We start from the raw sequence: 18,434 nt of genomic DNA, 5'->3' as shown, positions 1-18,434 counted from the left end.
TTTGCCCACCTGTAAATTGGGGACATCTTCTACCTGACAGGGCTGCGGAGTGGAAGAAATGACATCACAAAGTTATATCCTAGATAAAAGATTCTCCTGGAGGCTATCTCTGCTTGCCCAGCTCTCCCCAGAAGCAAGGGCCAAGATTTAAGGGCGGACGGCCGCTGAAGGTTCTCCTCTGCCTCACATCCCCGCAGCAGTCTCCGAATTCTGTGGAGGGCTCTCAATGGCCATTCTACCTCAGATCACAGCCAGTCGGGGTAGAAGCCCTTCTCCCTGCCTGTGACTGGTGCAGAAACGGGCCTCTGATGCAACTCGGGCTAATGAGATGAGAGGGCATGTCAGCTACAAACACTTCCACAAAGTACCTCTGACTCTCCACCCTTCAAGTGCATGATGGGACAGCACGCCCTGGTCCCTTGTGATTGGCTGGGTGGGGTCATGTGACTAGTTCTTGTCAATGATTGAGAGAAGTGACTTGGAGATGGTGGCTGCCTGGGCAGCCTGGGTCCTGAGAGGTCCCCTGCTAACCAGCAGCGGAAATGTCCAGTAGGTGAGAAGTAAAACTTTGTTGATTTAAGTCACTGAGAGTTTGAGGGGTCTGTTATGTAGCATAACCTGTATGAAATGGGGGAAGTCTGCTGCGGGGGGCTTCTGGAAAAAGTCTCCTTGCTCCTGAGAGAGATGACATGAAAAAATGTCTCTTCTCTTCCTCCAGTTGTTACTGGGTTCACATATAACACCTTAAGCCACTGTTGTTGTTCTGCTACCTGACTGAGGACGATGCTAACACTGACGGTGGAAGAGAGGAGGCGGAAGGAAGGAAATGGAACCCTGGTGGCATAGTGGTGAAGAGCTACAGCTACTACCCAAAAGGTTGACAGTTCGAATCTACCAGGTGCTCCTTGGAAACCCTATGGGGCAGTTCTACTTTGTCCTATAGGGTCGCTATGAGTTGGAATCAACAACAGGTTTGGTTTTTTTTTCTGGAAGACTGTCCTGCCCCTAAACTTCCTTTTATGGGAGGTGACAAATTCCTACAATGTTTCAGCCAGTCAGAAGCAGCCAATGACATACACCCTATACTCTGGGGAGTTACTGGGTGTTTTCATACATTAGTAAAGGTAATACTGTGATTCCCTATTTGGTTCCTTGTGTCTATAGTTTCAACTTGGGCGGACCTGGAGGAGAGAGGAGGTGATAAACTGGGACCCCCAAAACCCACAGGAGGAGTGAACTGACTTCTCCAGGGTCACTTTGCCAAGTCAAAGCCCAGGCTGTCTCTACAAAGACCAAGGTCTAAACGCCTAGATGTTAACACCTCCAGGACAGTGGGGGGGGGGGGGAGTGGGGTTCAGAGTGCACTGGGCTTTCTGCAGACTCGATTCAACTCACCTGCCAATAAAATACCTTTTATCCTCCCCCACCCAATAGGCCTTGGCCTCTAATGCCCTTGGAAAAGAAAGATGGAGCTAGAACTCAGTAAGAAACGTGAGACTTAATTCTTAGTTTTCTTAACATCCGAGGTCTCAGTTTCTGGCAATTTAAGGAACTCTGTAAAGGCAACTTTGACTATAAGCAATCTTCGCCCTACTGGCTGATGTGGCAATCAGCCACTTGGCAAAATGTGGCTCCGCCATAGCTGGAAAGTGAAGTGTTCAGGTGTTTAGTTTTCTCCAAATGTCTGTATCAAATCCAGGGTTCTAAAGAAAAACACCAGCAGCGGCTGTGAGGTCAGCTAGGGGAAAGTGGAAGGTACGAGCGGTAGACGCTGCAGCTGCTTTCCCGGTATCAGTTTTTCTCCTCCTCATAACAGAATTCCAGGTGAATTTGGGGCAGCAATGTGATTGCTTACAAGCCACACTTCCCAGCCTCCCTTGCAGTTCTGGCCGGTGAGATAAATGTGAGTGCTGCACACGACTTTCGGGAAACCTCCCTGAGAGTATGCCATGCTATGCCTTTGCCTCATCGTCTCCTTCTGGAGCCTGAGCAACCATCTTGGACCAGAAGGCAAGATGCAAGGATGGCACAGCGTGAGAGAAAAGGAGCCGGGGTCCCTGATAACGTGGGAGAGAGAAATAAACCACTGTCTTGTCTGAACCACTGTTAATTGGGCTTTTCTGTATTACACAGCTAACCTAATCCTAACTGATACACCATCTTTAGCTGGACATATTTTACCACGTTTTATCTCTCAGCTGAAGGAGCCCTGGTGGTGCAATGGTTAGCACTCAGCTGCTAACCAAAAGGCTGGTGGCTTGAACCTACCCAGTAGCTCCCTGGGGGAAAGACCTAGTGATCTGCTTCTCTAAAGATTACAGCCAGGAAAACCCTACGGAGCAGTTCTTTTCTGTCACACGGAGTCGTTATGAGCAGGAACTGACTCGACGGCAGCCAACAACCACTACCTCTCGGCTACAGTCTCCAATCAAGACAAAATGTCCTTTACCCGACCCACGTAATTCTCTTACTAACAAGCTTTCTTGTTGTTACAGCACAAGATGGCTGACCTGCGTTGACCATTCATTAGGATGCTGACTGTGCCCCATTTGGGACCATTTCTCTCACTGCCAAATTTTGGTCACGCTGACAATCAGGACAGCTCAGCATTTGCCTAAGCACAGCTCGGTGCAAACACTTCCGGGACAAGAGAGGATCAAGTATCTGTCTTTAACCTCATCTGAGAGATCTCAAAGTAATTTCTCTATTTTTTCTTCGAAGATGAAGTCACTTTAAAGAGAAATGGTGTGGGGTTTTGGTGAGGAACTAGCTGTAGTTCCACGTGTCTCCAGGCAGAAGCTAGACGGACCACCTGGGCGGGCCAGGGTTGGTGTACCTTCAAGTTAGCAGGGGCTCGGATGCTGGCCTGAGCACCCCACTTGGCCACAGAGGAAAGTACCAACACAGATGTGAATGTGGGCAAGAGCCTCACCTCAGGGAAAGGGCTCAGCCTGCTCTGTCAATCTCCTTCATTGACTGACAGGACAACGGGGGGTGAGTTACAGGATAGTTGAGCAGAGGGGGAGCCGTTGATGGAGCCATTGTTGGCTGGCCCCAACAGCCACCTTCTTGGTGCCAGCTGGTGGAGTCCAGGTTCCTCTGGCGGTCAGCCCTCTGCCACATGACCTGAGTCAATGCTAACACTCTAAGACAGGCAGAGGGGTCCAATGCAACCCGCTGTTGGTTCAGGATTGGGCAAATGACCCAGTCCTGGGGAAAGCTTCTTCACCCTGAGGAACAAAGAGAAGCTCTTCCCTCGTCTTCTGCAGGACACTGGGCACCGTTTTTTGCTTGGGGCCACAGTAGCCATCATGGGGTCATGAGTGCAGCCAGGTTGCTGAGGACATCCGGAGTTGCATTCAGCAGCCTCAGAGCCACCCTACATAAATCCTCTTAATGCTTCATGCCTTCTTGAGTTAGATTTTCTGTCACTTGCAGCCAGATGCCTCCTAACTGATGGACCAATCTTTATGGAGCTGGCAGAAAAGAAACAGAAGGGGAAGAAAAAAAAAGCTATCCAAGTGGCCCGATAAGTGAATGGCTGGCCCAAGTCCAGTTCTGTAGGCTTTCTAAGCCTGGCACACAGCTCTGTCCTCATGCTTTCTACTGAGCTTACTGGTTTTGTACATGAAGGTGGCAAACTCCCGAGGAGAGGAACAGCATCTGGCTGATTTCCGGGCCCCAGCTGCCAAGAAGGCCCTGGCACACAGCAGTCACGTTTATAACCCTCACGCAGATGACACAATCTTCCTTGCTGCAAGTGAAGAGGACTTGAAGCACTTACTGATGAAGATCAAAGACCACGGCCCTCAGTATGCATTACACCTCAACATAAGGAAAACAAAATTCCTCACAATTGGACCAATAAGCAACATCATGAAAAACGGAGAAAAGACTGAAGTTGTCAAGGATTTCATTTGACTTGGATCTACAATCAACAGCTGTGGAAGCAACAGTCAGGAAATCAGACAAGGCGTTGGGAAAATCTGCTGCATAAGACCTCTATAAAGTGTGAAAAAGCAAAGATGTCACTTTAAGGACTAAAGTGCACCGGATCCAAGCCATGGTGGTTTCAGTCACCTCATATGCATGCGAAAGCTGGACAAGAAAGAAGAATTGATGCCTTGGAATTAGGTGTTGGTGAAGAATTCTGAATATAACACGGACTGCCAGAAGAATGAACAAATCTGTCCTGGAAGAAGTACAGTCAGAATGCTCCTTAGAAGCAAGGATGGTGAGACTACAACCCAAATACTTCGGATATGTTATCAGGAAGAAACAGTTCCCAGTGAATGACATGCTTGGTGAAGTAGAGGGTCAGCAAAAAAGAAGACGACCCTCAATGAGATGGACTGACACAGTGGCTGCAACAGTGGGCTCAAGCACAACAATGACCGTGAGGATGGCGCAGGTCTGGGCACTGTTTTGTTCTACTGTGCACAGGGTCGCTATGAGTCTGAACAGACTCAATGGCACCTAACAACAACAATGGCACACTGAATGTGTGCCAGGCACCGCTCTAAGAGCTCCACATGGTTCACCTCCTTTAATCTTCACGACAACACTCAGAGGCAGACATTTGACATGTGAGAAAATTTGAGGCGCAGCGAGGTGCGTCACTTGCCTGAGCCTGCATAGCTGTTAAGAGGCGGGGCATGGTTTTGAACTCTTAACCACCATGCCACTGTGCCTTCCTGTAAACATAAGATGGGCCATGTGACAGGTTCTGTCAAGGAGGGCCTTCATGCTCCGGAAAGCTTGATGAACTCAGCAAGCAGGAGGCCTGGTTGAGAGGACGGCAGGTGACAAGAGTCCAGAGGGGGACAATGATCCCTGGCTGGGCTAGAATGCCTGACTTGGGCCTCAAGGGCTCCAGGATGTCACGCAACAACTTTGTAGCAGGAAAAGGTGAAAGGATAGGAGGTCAGAGGCCTCTGCAACAGCCCTGACCCTCCTCTTGGGCCTCTTACTGCAGCCTGTGGCCGGCCCTGAGAGACACTTCTGGGGGTTTAGGGGGTGAGGTGTGCTGGCAACATTTGGCAAAACTGGGAATCCAACTGTGGATGGAGATAAAAATGCTGAGACAGGCTGCAATTCATGGAAGAGAGACAGACTTTTCACTGTAAGGAGTGCTGGAGCAACTGGACATCCAGAGGCTAAAAAAGAAACCTCAATGACGCCTTATATAAAAATCAAGTAAAAAAAACTAACTAAAAACATATCACGGGCTTAAATGTAAAACTATAAAACATCTAGCAAAAAACCACAGGAGAACATCTTTGAGACCTCAGGCCCAGGCAGAGTTTGTAGACAACATCAGAAGCACGGCCCACAAATGGAAAAAATCATAACCTGGGCCTCATCAAGATACAAAACTTAAGCTCAGTGACAGGCCCTGAAAAGTGGGTGAAAAGACAAATTTAAGATTGGAGGAAAATATGTGCAAATCACACATCCAACAAAGGACTTGCATCTAGAACATACGAAAACTCTCAAACATTAAACGCCAAGTAGAAAAGGGAAGATGTACGCAGATGTTTCACTGATACACAGACGGCAAATAAGCACACGGGAAGACGTCCAACATCATTACGTACTACTGTCATTGCTGGGCGCCGTCGAGTAGTTTCCGACTCATAGTGACCCTGTGTACAACAGAATGAAACACTGCCTGGTCCTGTGCCATCCTCATAATCGCTGCTATGCTTGAACCCACTGTTGGAGCCACTGTGTCATTAGCTATTAAAGAAATGCAAATTAAAACCACCATGAGATACCACTACCCAACTATCAAAATGGCTGAACTGAGAAACACCGATAACACTAAATGGTGGCAAGGAGGTGGGGCAATGGGATCATTCACACATTCCTGGTGGGAATGTAAAACGACACAGCGATCACACTCTTAGGTACTTATCACAGAGAAATAAACACTTATTTTCGCACAGAACTTGTATACCTTGTACGTGGTCTTAGCTACACACATGCGCATATGCACGCACACGCACATGAGTACACGTATAACTGGTGAAACCTGAATAAACTCTATGGGCTATACCAATGCTAATTTCGCAGGTCGATACTGTATTACAGTTATGTAAGACTGGGCCAGGCTGCGAGAAGACTGCACGGGACCTCCCTGTACGTTTCTTTGCAACTTCCTATTAATCTAAAATTATTTTAAAATAAAAAGTTTTAAAAAATAATAATAAAAGTGGGAACATTAAGACTTTGGGGGGAAAAATGCTCCCAGGAGTTATGAGTGACGTCACCCCCGTCACCTTTGTCATCTGCTAATCACTCCACGCCAAGCGCCACTGGCAGCCTTGGCTCTTGCTGTGCCTGGGTGCCCCCCGCCCCCTGCACACACCAGGCCTCTCCCCATCCCTCCTCTGTTCTGTGCGCCTGCTTATTTATTCACGGCTGTGGCCTCTGCACCGTCTGCAGTGAGTCCGCTCTGCTGGCAAGCTCCTTCTGGTCTCTCTAGGCCCTGCTCACGTGCCACCTCTTCCGGCCAGTGGCCCTCAGCTCTGGGCAGGGCTATGGCTCTGGCTCCCTTCTCCGAGCTGAGGCTATCAGAGCGCTTGTGACAGGAAATGGTTTCCAGGACGCTCTCTCCACCAAGTGTCCTGAGAACAGCAGTCCCTAATAACCAAGTGTTTTGAATCTCTCCCAGCACCTGGTACCCAGCAGGCTCCTGGGACTCTCTGCTGAATGAAAGCTGACCTGAGGCTGCTGGAAAGTAAGAGTGGGCACGTCTCCCTGGTTTCTACAGCAGACACCTAGAGCCAAATGACGGTTAGCACTGCGGCTCTCAGCGCACGCTCCCTGGCCCAGCAGCACCACATCGCACACTCTCCTTCAGACCCCAGCCGGAGACTCCAGGGCTGAGGCCCAATAATCTGTCCTCTAATGAGCCCTCAGGGTGATTCTGATGTACACTAAAGATTCAGAACCACTGTGGACTGACCCCGATCTTAAGGCAGGTGGTCTCATTTAAACAAGCTCACCCACCCTGTCCTTTCCCTAGGCACTGAATATACACTGAGTGTCTACCATGCGCCAGGCCCTGCAACTGTGAGATGGAAATACAGAGACGAATAGGAAAGCTTCAGACAGTAAGCTGGTTCATATGCTCTGTATGCGTGTGCCATACACAGGCCAAAAGAATGGCGAGTGCTCAAGGCCATGGTCAGGAAGTGCATGTGGGGCAGAGCAGCAGCACCTTGCCTGGTGCTGGGGGAGTATCAGGGAAGGCTTCCTGGAGCAGCAGCATCGAAGCTCCAGTTGGCAGGGTGGGGGTGGGAGTGAGAACATGGGCAGGGGGATTCTGAAATGCAGACAGTCTACCTAGGAAGCTGGCAGGGGTCGGTATGGCTGGAGAGGTGGGCTGGGTCCTGCTGGCCCCGGTGAGGGCAAGGGCTGGGCCTCCCTGGTCACAGTGATGGCGAGGGCAGGGGCTGGGCCTTGCTGGGCACAGTGGCCAGAAGTAGAAAGATCCCTCTGGCTGCTCGGTGGAGTGGACCAGAGGAGGTAAGGCTGGAGGCTGGGAGCCCAGGGAGGTGGCCAGGGTGGGACCAGGGCGGAAGAGATGATCAGAAGACTGAGTGGATGGACCACGGGGATGAAGGAAGAAAGGAAGGCTTCAGGACCAAGCCTGTGGCTCTGGCCTGGGGACTGGGAATGACGGGGCCATGCGGACGGACCTGGGAGGGGGACCAGCATAAGGCACTGGGCTGCAGGCACCAGAGAGCAAACTCAGCTGGGGCCAGATCCTGCAGAGTCTTGAGTGTCAGTCGGCACAAACTGGGTTTATCCTGAGGGCACTGGGGAGCCATGGAGAACTTGGGGAGATCCTTGGGCTGTCAGGTTGATTGAGGTGGGAAGGGGGAAAGGCTGAAACCTGAAGACCATGAAAACTGTGTAATGCTGGTGGCCTAGTCTGGGGGCGGCCAGGGCTGTGGAGTTAGATGAATGTCTGTGTTGGACAGCAGATGTCTTACTCAAATGTGATACAGGGGTCAAGAAAATGGCAACTGAAATTCTGATGCTAGAAAGCCCATCAGGAGTCCTGCCCAGCCCAGCTTGGCCCTAAACCTTAATCTCAGACACAACCAATGCCCTGGTAGGGGACAGGCAGGAGGGGTCCTCTGATAGCTTTCAGGCGTCCAAAAATCGCACAGAATGGCATATAAAATTGTGGGGTATGTGCATTTCCTGGCGAAGAGGGGTCCATAGCTTTCATTAATTTGAAAAGAATGAAGAGATTCTGACCTTTCTGGCGATGGCTTGTATCTTGCGTAGGTGGCCGAGCCGGGGGTGGAGAAGCTCCCAGAAGGCTGTCGGTAGGGAGGGACTCTGTCGGCCCCTGCTGGTGATGCTGTGTAAGGGGTTTCTGGGAAGCTGACAGGCCTGGAACAAGAGACAGGAGGGAGGAAGGCGCACAGGTTGAGGGGTTGAGCGGAGAGAGTATCCCTGCCCTCACAGGGGACAGACAGACTTTCCCTCAGGCCCAACCAAGTCCCATCTGCTATCCCCCCGGAGACGGAGAGACGGATGCCGGGCAGAGGCAGTGGGAAGCCGCCCTCCCTCTTCCTGGTTCTGCTGCTGCTGCTCCCACCCCTCAGCCTCTGCAGCTGCGCCAGGCGCTGCCGAAGACTGTTCTCCCCCAACTCCTGGGGCCAGATGCTGCTCTGTAAGCTGGAGTCCTTTTTTTTCAACCTCTGTCTTTTCATATACTATATAATAAAAAAAAATATATACATATTCCAATAAATACCTGTAAGTTACATAGCATGTTAACAAAGCAAACCTGTGAACCCATCACACAGCCTGGGAACTAGAATGGGGCAATACGTCCTATCTACCTGCCTGCTTCTTCCCTTCCCACAGCCCTGCTTCCCTCAAGAAGTAACCAGCATCCTCAGTTTTCTGCTTCTCAGTCCCTTAACCTTTATGTATACGTCTACTGTTTTAATCACACACATGGTGGGTTTCAGACCACAGACCCTGAGCTCTCTAGCGCTGAGCCCTTGCACCCAGCAAGGCTCACAACAGGGAAAGCCGGGAGGGAGGAAGGGGAAGAGGAGACAGGCGGGAAGGAGGAACAGTGGAAGTGTTAAGGACAAGAGGGAAAGGGAAAGGCTGAGGCAAGGAAGAGAATGGAGCAGAGGCAGGAGAGGCGGGCCTAGGAAGGGAAGGACGCAGGCTGGAGGGAGACGGGGCGGGAGGCATGTCCTTACCTCTTGCTGTGCAGCGGTTGAGACTCCCGGAAGGGGACCATGGGGGTCTGCTTCGGGGGCCGGCTCAGGGACTGGGCATGGCCGGGGGTGGCTGGTGCGGCCCACTTGGAGGCTGGTACAGAGTTGTGGGATGCGGGCCCACTCCACTGCCAGGGGGCATTGCTGCGGTAGGGGGGCCGGCCCCCAGGGGTCATGCTCTCTGGCTCCGTCTTGGGCTCCGAGGTATTCATGTCATATGTCTCTGGCCAGCCCCTGTGGAGAGAAACTGCCGTTAGTCAGCAAGGCTCGGCCTGCCGGTACACACAAATGCCCGCTGTCGGGGAGAGGCCTGCTGCTTTCCATCACCTGGCAGGGTTTGCCTGGCCACACCTGAGGCGCAATGGCTAATTTTAAAGGCAGTGGGGATGGCCCTTGAAAGTGGTCTGACGCTGATCAGCTCAGAGACCTCAACCAGGACAGAGCCTGACACAGGGCCACGAGAGCCTGGCCTCTACCTCATCTTCTTTCTCTTCCTCCCATTCTCCCTTCTTCTCCCTCCTCCCTGGCTGGACCTCACGTCAGCCAGTGTCCTCCACGGACACTCAGCTCCCCTTGGTGGCACTCAGGCCTGGAAGGTGGATGTCCTCAGACTCAAAGGACAGTTCAGTATCTGCCTTGTTTCAAAGAAGCTCAAAGGCAGCTGGAAGGGAAGCAGGTGACCTACTTTGCAGGGTGTTTTTTTAAAGCCACGGAATCCAGAACCTCGAAATAGCTGTGGAGCAGTCTGAGTGCCCCCGGACCAGGCTGGCACCTGCACAGCAGACAGTTCCTGGGCTGAGGTGGGCAACGGGCGGCAGGCGGGGGCTCCCCAAGTGCGGGAGCTGAGCTCTGGGGTGCTCCCAGCCCCATCCAGCCAGGCCTCCGTGTGCTTCTGGGGCCCAGGAAGCTTTCATGGCCACCCAAAAAAGACTGTGGTGGACCTGGTGGCTCAGAGGCTGCCACCTAGGACTCAGCTACTGAGGATGTGCTGTGAGCCCTGGGCTGGGCTGACCTTCAGCAGCTCCTACAGCCACCTCTCGGGGTTGGTAGGCACCGATGCCTCACCAGTTACCACCCTCGGTTAGGAGAACATGCGAATGTCTAACAGAGCCTGCTGAGCTGTACTGCCTGGCCAGAAAGAGAGGAAGGCACCCTCAGCAACCCAGTCGGTGCACACCTGCTCTTCCTGCCTGCTCAGCTTCCACCCCTTCTCCTGGTAACAGGTCTGTGTGCTCTGGGTGAGGAAGATTCCATTTCCTGGCTCCAGGCGTGAGCATGTGACTCAGGCCTGGCCAATCAGAAACGTCTCTCCCTCTGGCCACAGAGATTGGTGCAGGGATTGTCACATGCCCTAAACAGGGCCAATCAGAGCCAATGAGCATCAACGCTACAATGTTTTCCAAACTACTGGGGGGAAATATCTATTTCCACCGGGGCTGTTGAGCTGGGTGTACCTAGGCTTAGGGGGGTTTGTGTGTGGTGGGGGGTCATCATTTCTGACCCCATGAGGTGAGAGTCTGCCTGAGATTAACATCATTCAGAAGAGGAGACACATGAAAGATTTCTGATGAGGCTGTGTGAGTCCCTGGATAGAACCATGCCTAAATCTTCCCGTCTCCTGGTCTTGTTAGTTACACGAGCCAGTAAAGTCCCTCTTTTGCTCCACGTGTTTTGAATCTGTCCTGTTGCTGATAACCAGAGTCCTGCTCAAAATATCACATTTTAGAATTAAGTAAACTGAGGTTCAGAGAAGTAACCTGTCCAAGATCACACAGCCAGTTGTTGCTAGACGCTGTTGAGTTGGTTCCGACTCATAGCAACCCTAGGTACAACAGAACAAAACATGGCCCAGTCCTGCGCCAGCCTCACGGTTGTTATGTTTGAGCCCTTTGTTGCAGCCACTGTGTCAATCCACCTCAGTGACGGTCTTCCTTTTTCTCTGACCCCTAACTTTACCAAGCATGACGTCCTTCTCCAGGGACTGGTCCCTCCTGACAACATGTCCAAAGTACATGAGGTCTCGCCATTCTCGCTTCTAAGGAGCATTCTGGTTGTACCTCTTCCAAGACAGATTTGTTCGTTCTTCTGGCAGTCCATGGGATACCCAACATTCTTCGCCAACACCACAGTTCAAAGGCGTCAACTCTCCTTTGGTCTGCCTTAGTCATCGTCCAGCATTCGCATGCATTATGAAGCGACTGAAAACACCTTGGCTTGCGTCAGGTGCACCTTAGTCTTTAAAGTGACATCTTCGCTTTCCAACACTTTAAAGAGGTCTTTTGCAGCAGATTTGCCCAATACAATCCGTTGTTTGGTTTCTTGACTGCTGTTTCCATGGGTGTTGATTGTGGATCCGAGTAAAATGAAATCCTTGACAACTTCAGTCTTTTCTCTATTTATCATGATGTTGCTCATTGACCCAGCTGTGAGGATTTTTATTTTCTTTATGTTGAGGCGTAATCCGTCCTGAAGGCTGTAGTATTTGATCTTCATTAGTAACTGCTTCAAGTCCTCTTCACTTTCAGCAAGCGAGGTTGTGTCATCTGCATAATGCAGGTTGTTAACGAGTCTTCCTCCAATCCTGATACCCCGGTTCTTCCTCATATAGTCCAGCTTCTCGGATTATGTGCTCGGAATACAGACTGAATAAGTACGGTGAAAGAATACAGCCCTGAAGCACCTTTCCTGGCTTTAAACCACGAAGTATCCCCTTGTTCTGTCTCAACGGCTGCTTATTAGCCCACAGATTCCTCATGAGCACAGTTAAGTGTTCTGGAATTCCCATTCTTCGCAATGTTATTCATCATTTTTTAGAGCACACAGAGTCGAATGCCTTTGCATAGTCGATAAAACACAGGTAAACATCCTTCTGGTGCTCTTGCTTCCAGCCAGGATCCATCTGACATCAGCAATGACATCCCTGGTTCCACGTCCTCTTCTGAATTTGGTTTGGCTTTCTGGCAGTTCTCCGTCAACGTATGGCTGCAACCATTTTTGAATGATCTTCAGCTAAGTTTTACTTGTGTGTGATATTAATGATACTGTTTGATAATTTCTGCACTTGGCTGGATCACCTTTCTTCAGAGTTGGCACAAACATGGATCTCTTCCAGTCAGCTGGCCAGATAGTGGTCTTCCAAATTACACAGCCAGTAGGAAGCAGAAACAGGGTTTAGATTAGTAAGCTGGCTCCAAAGCCCATGGCCTTAGCGAACCGTGCGCACTGCCCACTCTAAAGGAGCTTCAGACCAGCAGGTGAGTTCCTCCTGACTGCTCCTCCAGTTGCTTACAGTTTCGTCCAGGGCTAGGAGGCCCTGGGTGTGATCTCCGAGAGGAAAATACTATCCTTATTCACGCTGCTCTGCATCTATTTCGAGGTCCTGGATTTTGTGGTCCAATCATCTTGAAAGCAGCACAGAGTGGTGGAGACCCAGGGCTCCCAGGTCAGTCTGCTGGTTCAGATCCCAGCTCTGCCACTTGCCACCTGCGTGGCCCTGGCTGAGCCATTTCCTTCTCAGAGCCTCGGTTTCCTAATCTGTGAGATGGGGGTGGCCCTCACTTCACAGGGTGGTTGTGAGCACTCCATGAGCATCAGTGGAGGTGGGCACATGCCAAGTGCTTAAGAAGCAGGAGCCGGTGGTCTTCTGCAGCCGACCCCCTGGACAGTCCACCTGCTAGTCCCACCTGCTTACAAGCGGAAGTCCCCCTTCCACTTTCTGAAGTCCAGCTGCACCTGCCTGGGGCTCCAGAGCAAGTCCTTCCGGCTCCTCCTCTCCATCCTTCCCTGTGGTCCGACAAACACCAGCATCTGAGCCACCTTTTGAGTCCTCGTACAGAAATGCAAATTCCTGGGTCCCGCCCAGGTCCTCTGAGGCAGAGTCTCCACCCTGGAGACAGGCCCAGGACTTCCCATTCTATCAAGCTGATAATTCTGATACACACTGAAGTTTGGGGAGTCCCACCTTTGTTTATTTAGTTTTTTTAAATTGTTTTTAAAGATTGAAGTATATAAAAGGGCATCAAGTGAGAAATCAACCTTCCGTACCCATGCCCCTCCCATCTCACCCACAAGAAGCAACCACGGATTCCAGTTTCCATATATTCTTTCAGAAACATCCTGTGCAGAGAAGCAGTGTTTAAAATAGCAATAAAAAGAATAGCACACTATACCCCTGTATAGCAATCTTGCTTTTTTCCCTCCAATTAACGGTATTTCCCACTGTTTCCTCTTAGCACAAACAGATTTACCTTCATCTCTTTTAATAGCTGGTGACTATCCCATCACGAGGATGACCTGTAACTTACAGCCTGTTCCCCGTGGGTGAAGGTTTAGGTTTTTTCTAGACTTTTCCCTCTGGCAACATTGCTGCCCTGGATGCTCTGTTGCACCACTGTGGCCTACGTGAGGCAACGCCCCAAGCCCTCAGACCACTTCTCCATGCTGCCTTCCTTTCCTTGGTGGAGCCCTGGTAATGCAGTGGTTAAGAACTACGTCTGCTCACCAACAGGTTGGCAGCTCAAATCCACCAGGCTACTCCTTGGAAACCCTATGGCGCAGTTCTACTCTGTGCTATAGGGTTGCTATGAGTCGGAATTGACTCAACAGTAATGAGTTTCCTTTCTTTGATCCCGAGGGCCATGGGGGCCTCCTTTCTTATCTCTTCTACTCACTTACTTATGGGGTTTCGATTTCCTTCTCAGGGAGGAAGTTCCAAGCCCCAGACCAGAGCAGAGGCCGTGGGTCTAACAAAATGGGAAGGAAACATCTGAGAATTGCCTTCCCGACCAGGCAGCTACAGGGACAGCGAGAGGGGAGCATCCATCCCTCCTGACCTGTGCAAGTGCCCAAGGTCACGACGACACATCTTACTAAGAGGCTCTGTAAAGCCCTCCTGCTAGCTGGCCCAGCCACGTGGCCCAGAGGCCGGGGCGGGGGTGATGCTCTGGTGCTCCACTCAGTGTTGGGCAAGGCAAGGCAAGGCCACGCAGTCAGAATGCAGGTCGCCAAGAGCTGGATCCTGGGGAGACAGCACCCCTGCCCCCCCATGTGTGTCACCTCAGAGCTTATTGTGACATCTGAGCCAGGTGGCCAGGGCTGCAGGGAGAGGCTGGAGGGAGCCCAGAGTGTGGAGTCATCAGCTCTGCAAATGAGGGCAGCTCAGGGAGCTGCCATTTGAAGAATAACAAAAGCCCATTACCCACCCCTCTCCTTCCCCCACCCCAGCCAACAAGATGTGCTGTTTTGGCAGCCCGCCTTGTAAATGGCCTTGTAAGCAGAACAGGATGATCTACTTGCTCCAAAACACCAGCGAAACTCATCCCTCTGGTCACACCCTCCTCAGCCTTGGCTTCCTAAGCTGGAGCAGGGAGCGGCAGACTTTTCCTTTTGCTTTAGCTGGTCCCTACCTGTGCGGCTGGGGACACCTTCCTGGCCTCTCTCACACTGCTCAAGGTTCGCAGTGTCACCAACAGGCCATCGCACATGTGAGTGTGAGCGTGTGTGCGAGCAAGGCAGAACAGGCTGTGTCCTGGCCTTGGGAGCCAAGTGCTGGGATCTTGCCTCTGGGTTACCTACTGCTGGACTTGCCCCTGCAGAGACCTGGGTGGGCGTGGCTGGGCCTTGGCTTGGGCAGGAGTGGAGGAGGCAAAGGAGGGGCTGGAGAAGGTAACGCCTGGGGCTTCACTAGAGCCCCGAGGTGGAAGGACCTGGAGAGGTGGGTGGGGGCTTCAGCGTCAGGTCTACTCAGAACTGCCGCCAAGCCCAGGGCAAACAGGACTCAGGAAGGTGGGGATGAAGCAAGCACAGCTCACGTGCCCACAGCAGCAGGATACAGTGGAGCTGGGTAAACCTGGATCTGAGTTTTGATCTGCCACTTACTGACTGTACAGCTCTCTGCACAAGGGGCTTGTCTGTTCTGGGCCTCAGTTTTCTCATCTGTAAAATGGGGGTCACACCAGCTCTGTTGCAAGGTCAGTGACGTCTGGCCTCGCTGTCACTCAACGTCACCTCGTCTCATACCTTCCCTTTGGCTCCCTCTGCTCCAGCCACACAGACCCCCTTTCTGGTCCATGGCTAGGTTTAGGGCCTTCATTCTCACCTCAGAGCCTTTATGATGGCTGCTCTCTACCTATAAGGCGCTCTTTCGGCTCCTGCTCTGGCCTTCCCTGACCACCTTGTCCAACGTCAGGTCATGTCCTTCATTTTCCTCACACCCACTGTCTAATAGCTAACATTTCTAAAGTGTCCCTATAAGCCCCGCACTAATTATGTGATTTGCAAGTCTTACCTCTTCAGCCTCACAACCACCTTTGAAGAAAGGGTCTACTGTTTCCCCCGTTTTACAGATGAAGAAACTGAGGCACAAGTGGTAAAGCCACTTCGTCAGGGCACAGTCAATAAGGGGAAGAACTGGGACTTGAACCTCCGCAATCTCACCACAGAGCCTGACTTCCCCACTATGCTCTATTGCCTCCGGTGTGTGCTATCTGAAGTAATCTTATTTGTTGTTGGCTTATTTGTTTGTCTCCCCTGACTGGCTCCTTAGCTCCAAGGAGGTTAAGGCCTTTACTGTCCTCTGTGCGGTTGGGTTCCCTGGGCTTGGAATGTAATGACACACAACACACACAACACAAACAACACACACACAACACACACACACACACACACGCTCTCTTTCTCGCATTGGTCATCTCTGGAAGTCACTAGGGTATCAACTCACTACTTGAAAACTGCATTTACCTTGCCTTCCCTGTACAAATGATATCTCAGGCTAACCAAACAGTTAGGAAGGAAAGTTCTTTTTAAAAGAACTCCAGCCAATAAACGCAGAAGGGATGAGAGAAAGACTGAGACCACCACCGCTCTGTGACCCGTAATGAAATAATGGATCTAGGCGATAATCACAAATGGCCACGCAAACCGTGAGGTGAAAAGCTGAGGAGGAACTTCCCAGTGATGGGTCAGGCTGTCATCGTCTGCACTCTCACTGCCCTCCGCATCGCTCAGAGGACAACCAGACACGCGGCACCTCCTGATGGACGCGGACTAGGACTCTGGTCAAGCTTCTATGCTGAATTACCAGTTTATGAGAAACACACATGCTAGGGGAACAGGTTAAAGGACATAAAAACAAAACAGAAAACAAAAACCAACCCTGTTGCTGTCAATTCTGACTCATAGTGACCCGACAGGAAAGAGCAGAACTGTCCCGTAGGGTTTCCAAGGAACGGCTGATGGATTTGAACCGCCAACCTTTCGGTGAGCAGCTGAGCTCTTAACTTCTGTACCACCAGGGCTCCTAAAGGACGTCATGGGGATATAATCCACCAAACTCAAAAGTGAGAACCCTAAAGGACAAGGGACCTGACTGTTTTCCCAAAATAAATTGCAAGGAAAAAAGAAGAGTAAGGAGAAGTTAAACACAGGTCGGATAGTTCATGTCATAAAATCATTGTTTACGCCTAAAATTTTTTGGTCCCTTTCAGTTATAGTTTAAAAAATAAAAAAAGGTCTTTACTGTGCAACAATACATTCCAAGTTCTGGAACTGCTTCAGATAATCCAAGGCAGTGGTGGTAATGATTAAAACACAAAACCAAACAGTGGCCACGTACTGGTGAGTGTTGAAACTGGGGGTTCAATATCCTTTCATTATGTTTGAAACTTTCTATTAAAGAAGCGAAACCAAACCGAAGAATCCGACCTTCCACCGGCTTCCCGCTGCTCTTACAATAAAACATAAGCTCCTCACGGTGGTTCACGCAGCCCCACACAAACCGCCTCTGTCCTTTTCTCCCACCTCTCGCACTGTCACTTGGCTCTGGCCATACTGGCTCCCTGCGGCTCCGCCCTGGCCAGTCCCTGTCTAGAGGCCACGGGCCCAGAAGCCCATACGCTCTTCTTTGGCCACGGGGACAGCAGCGCCCCCCATCCAGCCCCAGCCCTCCTCTTTACCCTTCTTAGAACTCATCAGGCCTGGAGCTATATTCTGCTTCTCCATATTCATGGTCCCCGCCCCCTCTAGGGCACAAACCCCAGACAGCAGGAACTTTTTACTTTGTTCATTGTTGTGCCCCCAGCACTCTGAATGGAGCTTGCAAACAGTAGGGACTTAATGTGTGCTGAGCGAATGGGTGAAGTGAGCGTGCTCTATGTGCTTCATCTAGAAAGCAAACAAGAGGACACCCACCTCATGGGGCTCTCGGGACAATACACACATGAAGAGCTTAAACCAGTAACTGACACAACAAGCTCTCAGAGGTTCGCTCCCACCCCCGGCCCATCGTCACTGTCCCTGCCGAGAAATGGCTCCTCTCTCCCTCTACCCTGGCCTCACGTGACAGTGTCTCTGAGGCCTCAGGCCAGCATGCTGGGAGCTGCCAACCTCCACAGTTCCTGCCTGGCAGGGAGGGTGCCCTTACCTCCGGGGCGTGCCGTCGTCGAAAGGCGGGATGATGACCACCTTCACGGTGACAGAGGTGCGCAGCAGGTCGATCATCTGGTCGTGGGTGAGTGTGACCACGGCCACCTTGCAGATCTCCACCAGCCGGCTGCCTTGCCGGAGGCCGGCCTGCCAGGCAAACCCATAGTCCTCCACCTCGGCCACGGTCCCGTCGTACTTCACGTGGAAGCCCAGCTGCCCGAGCCCATTCCGCCGCAGCGTCATGTCCACTGTCTCCCAGCCGTTGGTCATCACCTGCAGGCAAGAGGCAGGACCTGGCTTCAGAGGCTGTTCTAGGTCAGATCTTCTGGAAGGCCCTGGTCAGAGTCCCCCAGCAGAGGACAAAGCCCCGGCCGATGCTCACCTGCCCTCCCAGGTGGTGCCTGATGAGCAGGAGGGTGAAGGCCTGCCGATTCCCAGCCCACATTCCTATTTCCAAAGAGTAAACACGGCTGTGCAACTACAGGCCTCACGCCTTAGAGACCAGGCAGCCACAGGTTGTGTTCTCCAACATCCCTGCCTCCTTCCTTCCCGCCAGGTGTGGGGCTGTACCTTTGGGCCCCCTTGTGGTTGGCTGGGGCTGTGGGACTTGCTTTAGGCCATGAGTTGTGAGCGGAATCAGTGTGTCATCTGGACTGGGGCTTTTAATTGCCCTTTTCCTCTGCCATGGTGACCGGCAATACTCCAGATAGTGGTTATTTGGTCATGTGGTATCCCAGAGTTCAGACAATGCAA

The 18,434-nt window shown here is 51.6% G+C and overlaps 1 protein-coding gene across 6 annotated transcripts in view; it reads right to left on the bottom strand.

Annotated features, from left to right (window-relative positions):
• SIPA1L3 (signal induced proliferation associated 1 like 3) overlaps nucleotides 1–18,434 on the bottom strand; it is a 291,228-nt gene that overhangs the window by 63,569 nt on the left and 209,225 nt on the right. For all 6 annotated transcript variants that reach the window (XM_064293579.1, XM_064293577.1, XM_064293578.1 and 3 more), the window contains 3 exons: nucleotides 17,680–17,954; nucleotides 9,243–9,494; nucleotides 8,275–8,412 (listed from right to left, as the gene is read on the bottom strand). In XM_064293579.1, the coding sequence (XP_064149649.1) occupies nucleotides 8,275–8,412; nucleotides 9,243–9,494; nucleotides 17,680–17,954 (665 nt within the window). The remainder of the gene's footprint in view (nucleotides 1–8,274; nucleotides 8,413–9,242; nucleotides 9,495–17,679; nucleotides 17,955–18,434) is intronic.

The sequence above is a fragment of the Loxodonta africana genome, chromosome 11, assembly GCF_030014295.1.
Source record: "Loxodonta africana isolate mLoxAfr1 chromosome 11, mLoxAfr1.hap2, whole genome shotgun sequence".
NCBI lineage: Eukaryota > Metazoa > Chordata > Mammalia > Proboscidea > Elephantidae > Loxodonta > Loxodonta africana.
Note: the sequence above shows the minus strand (reverse complement) of the source record. Positions and strands in the feature narration are given on the sequence as shown.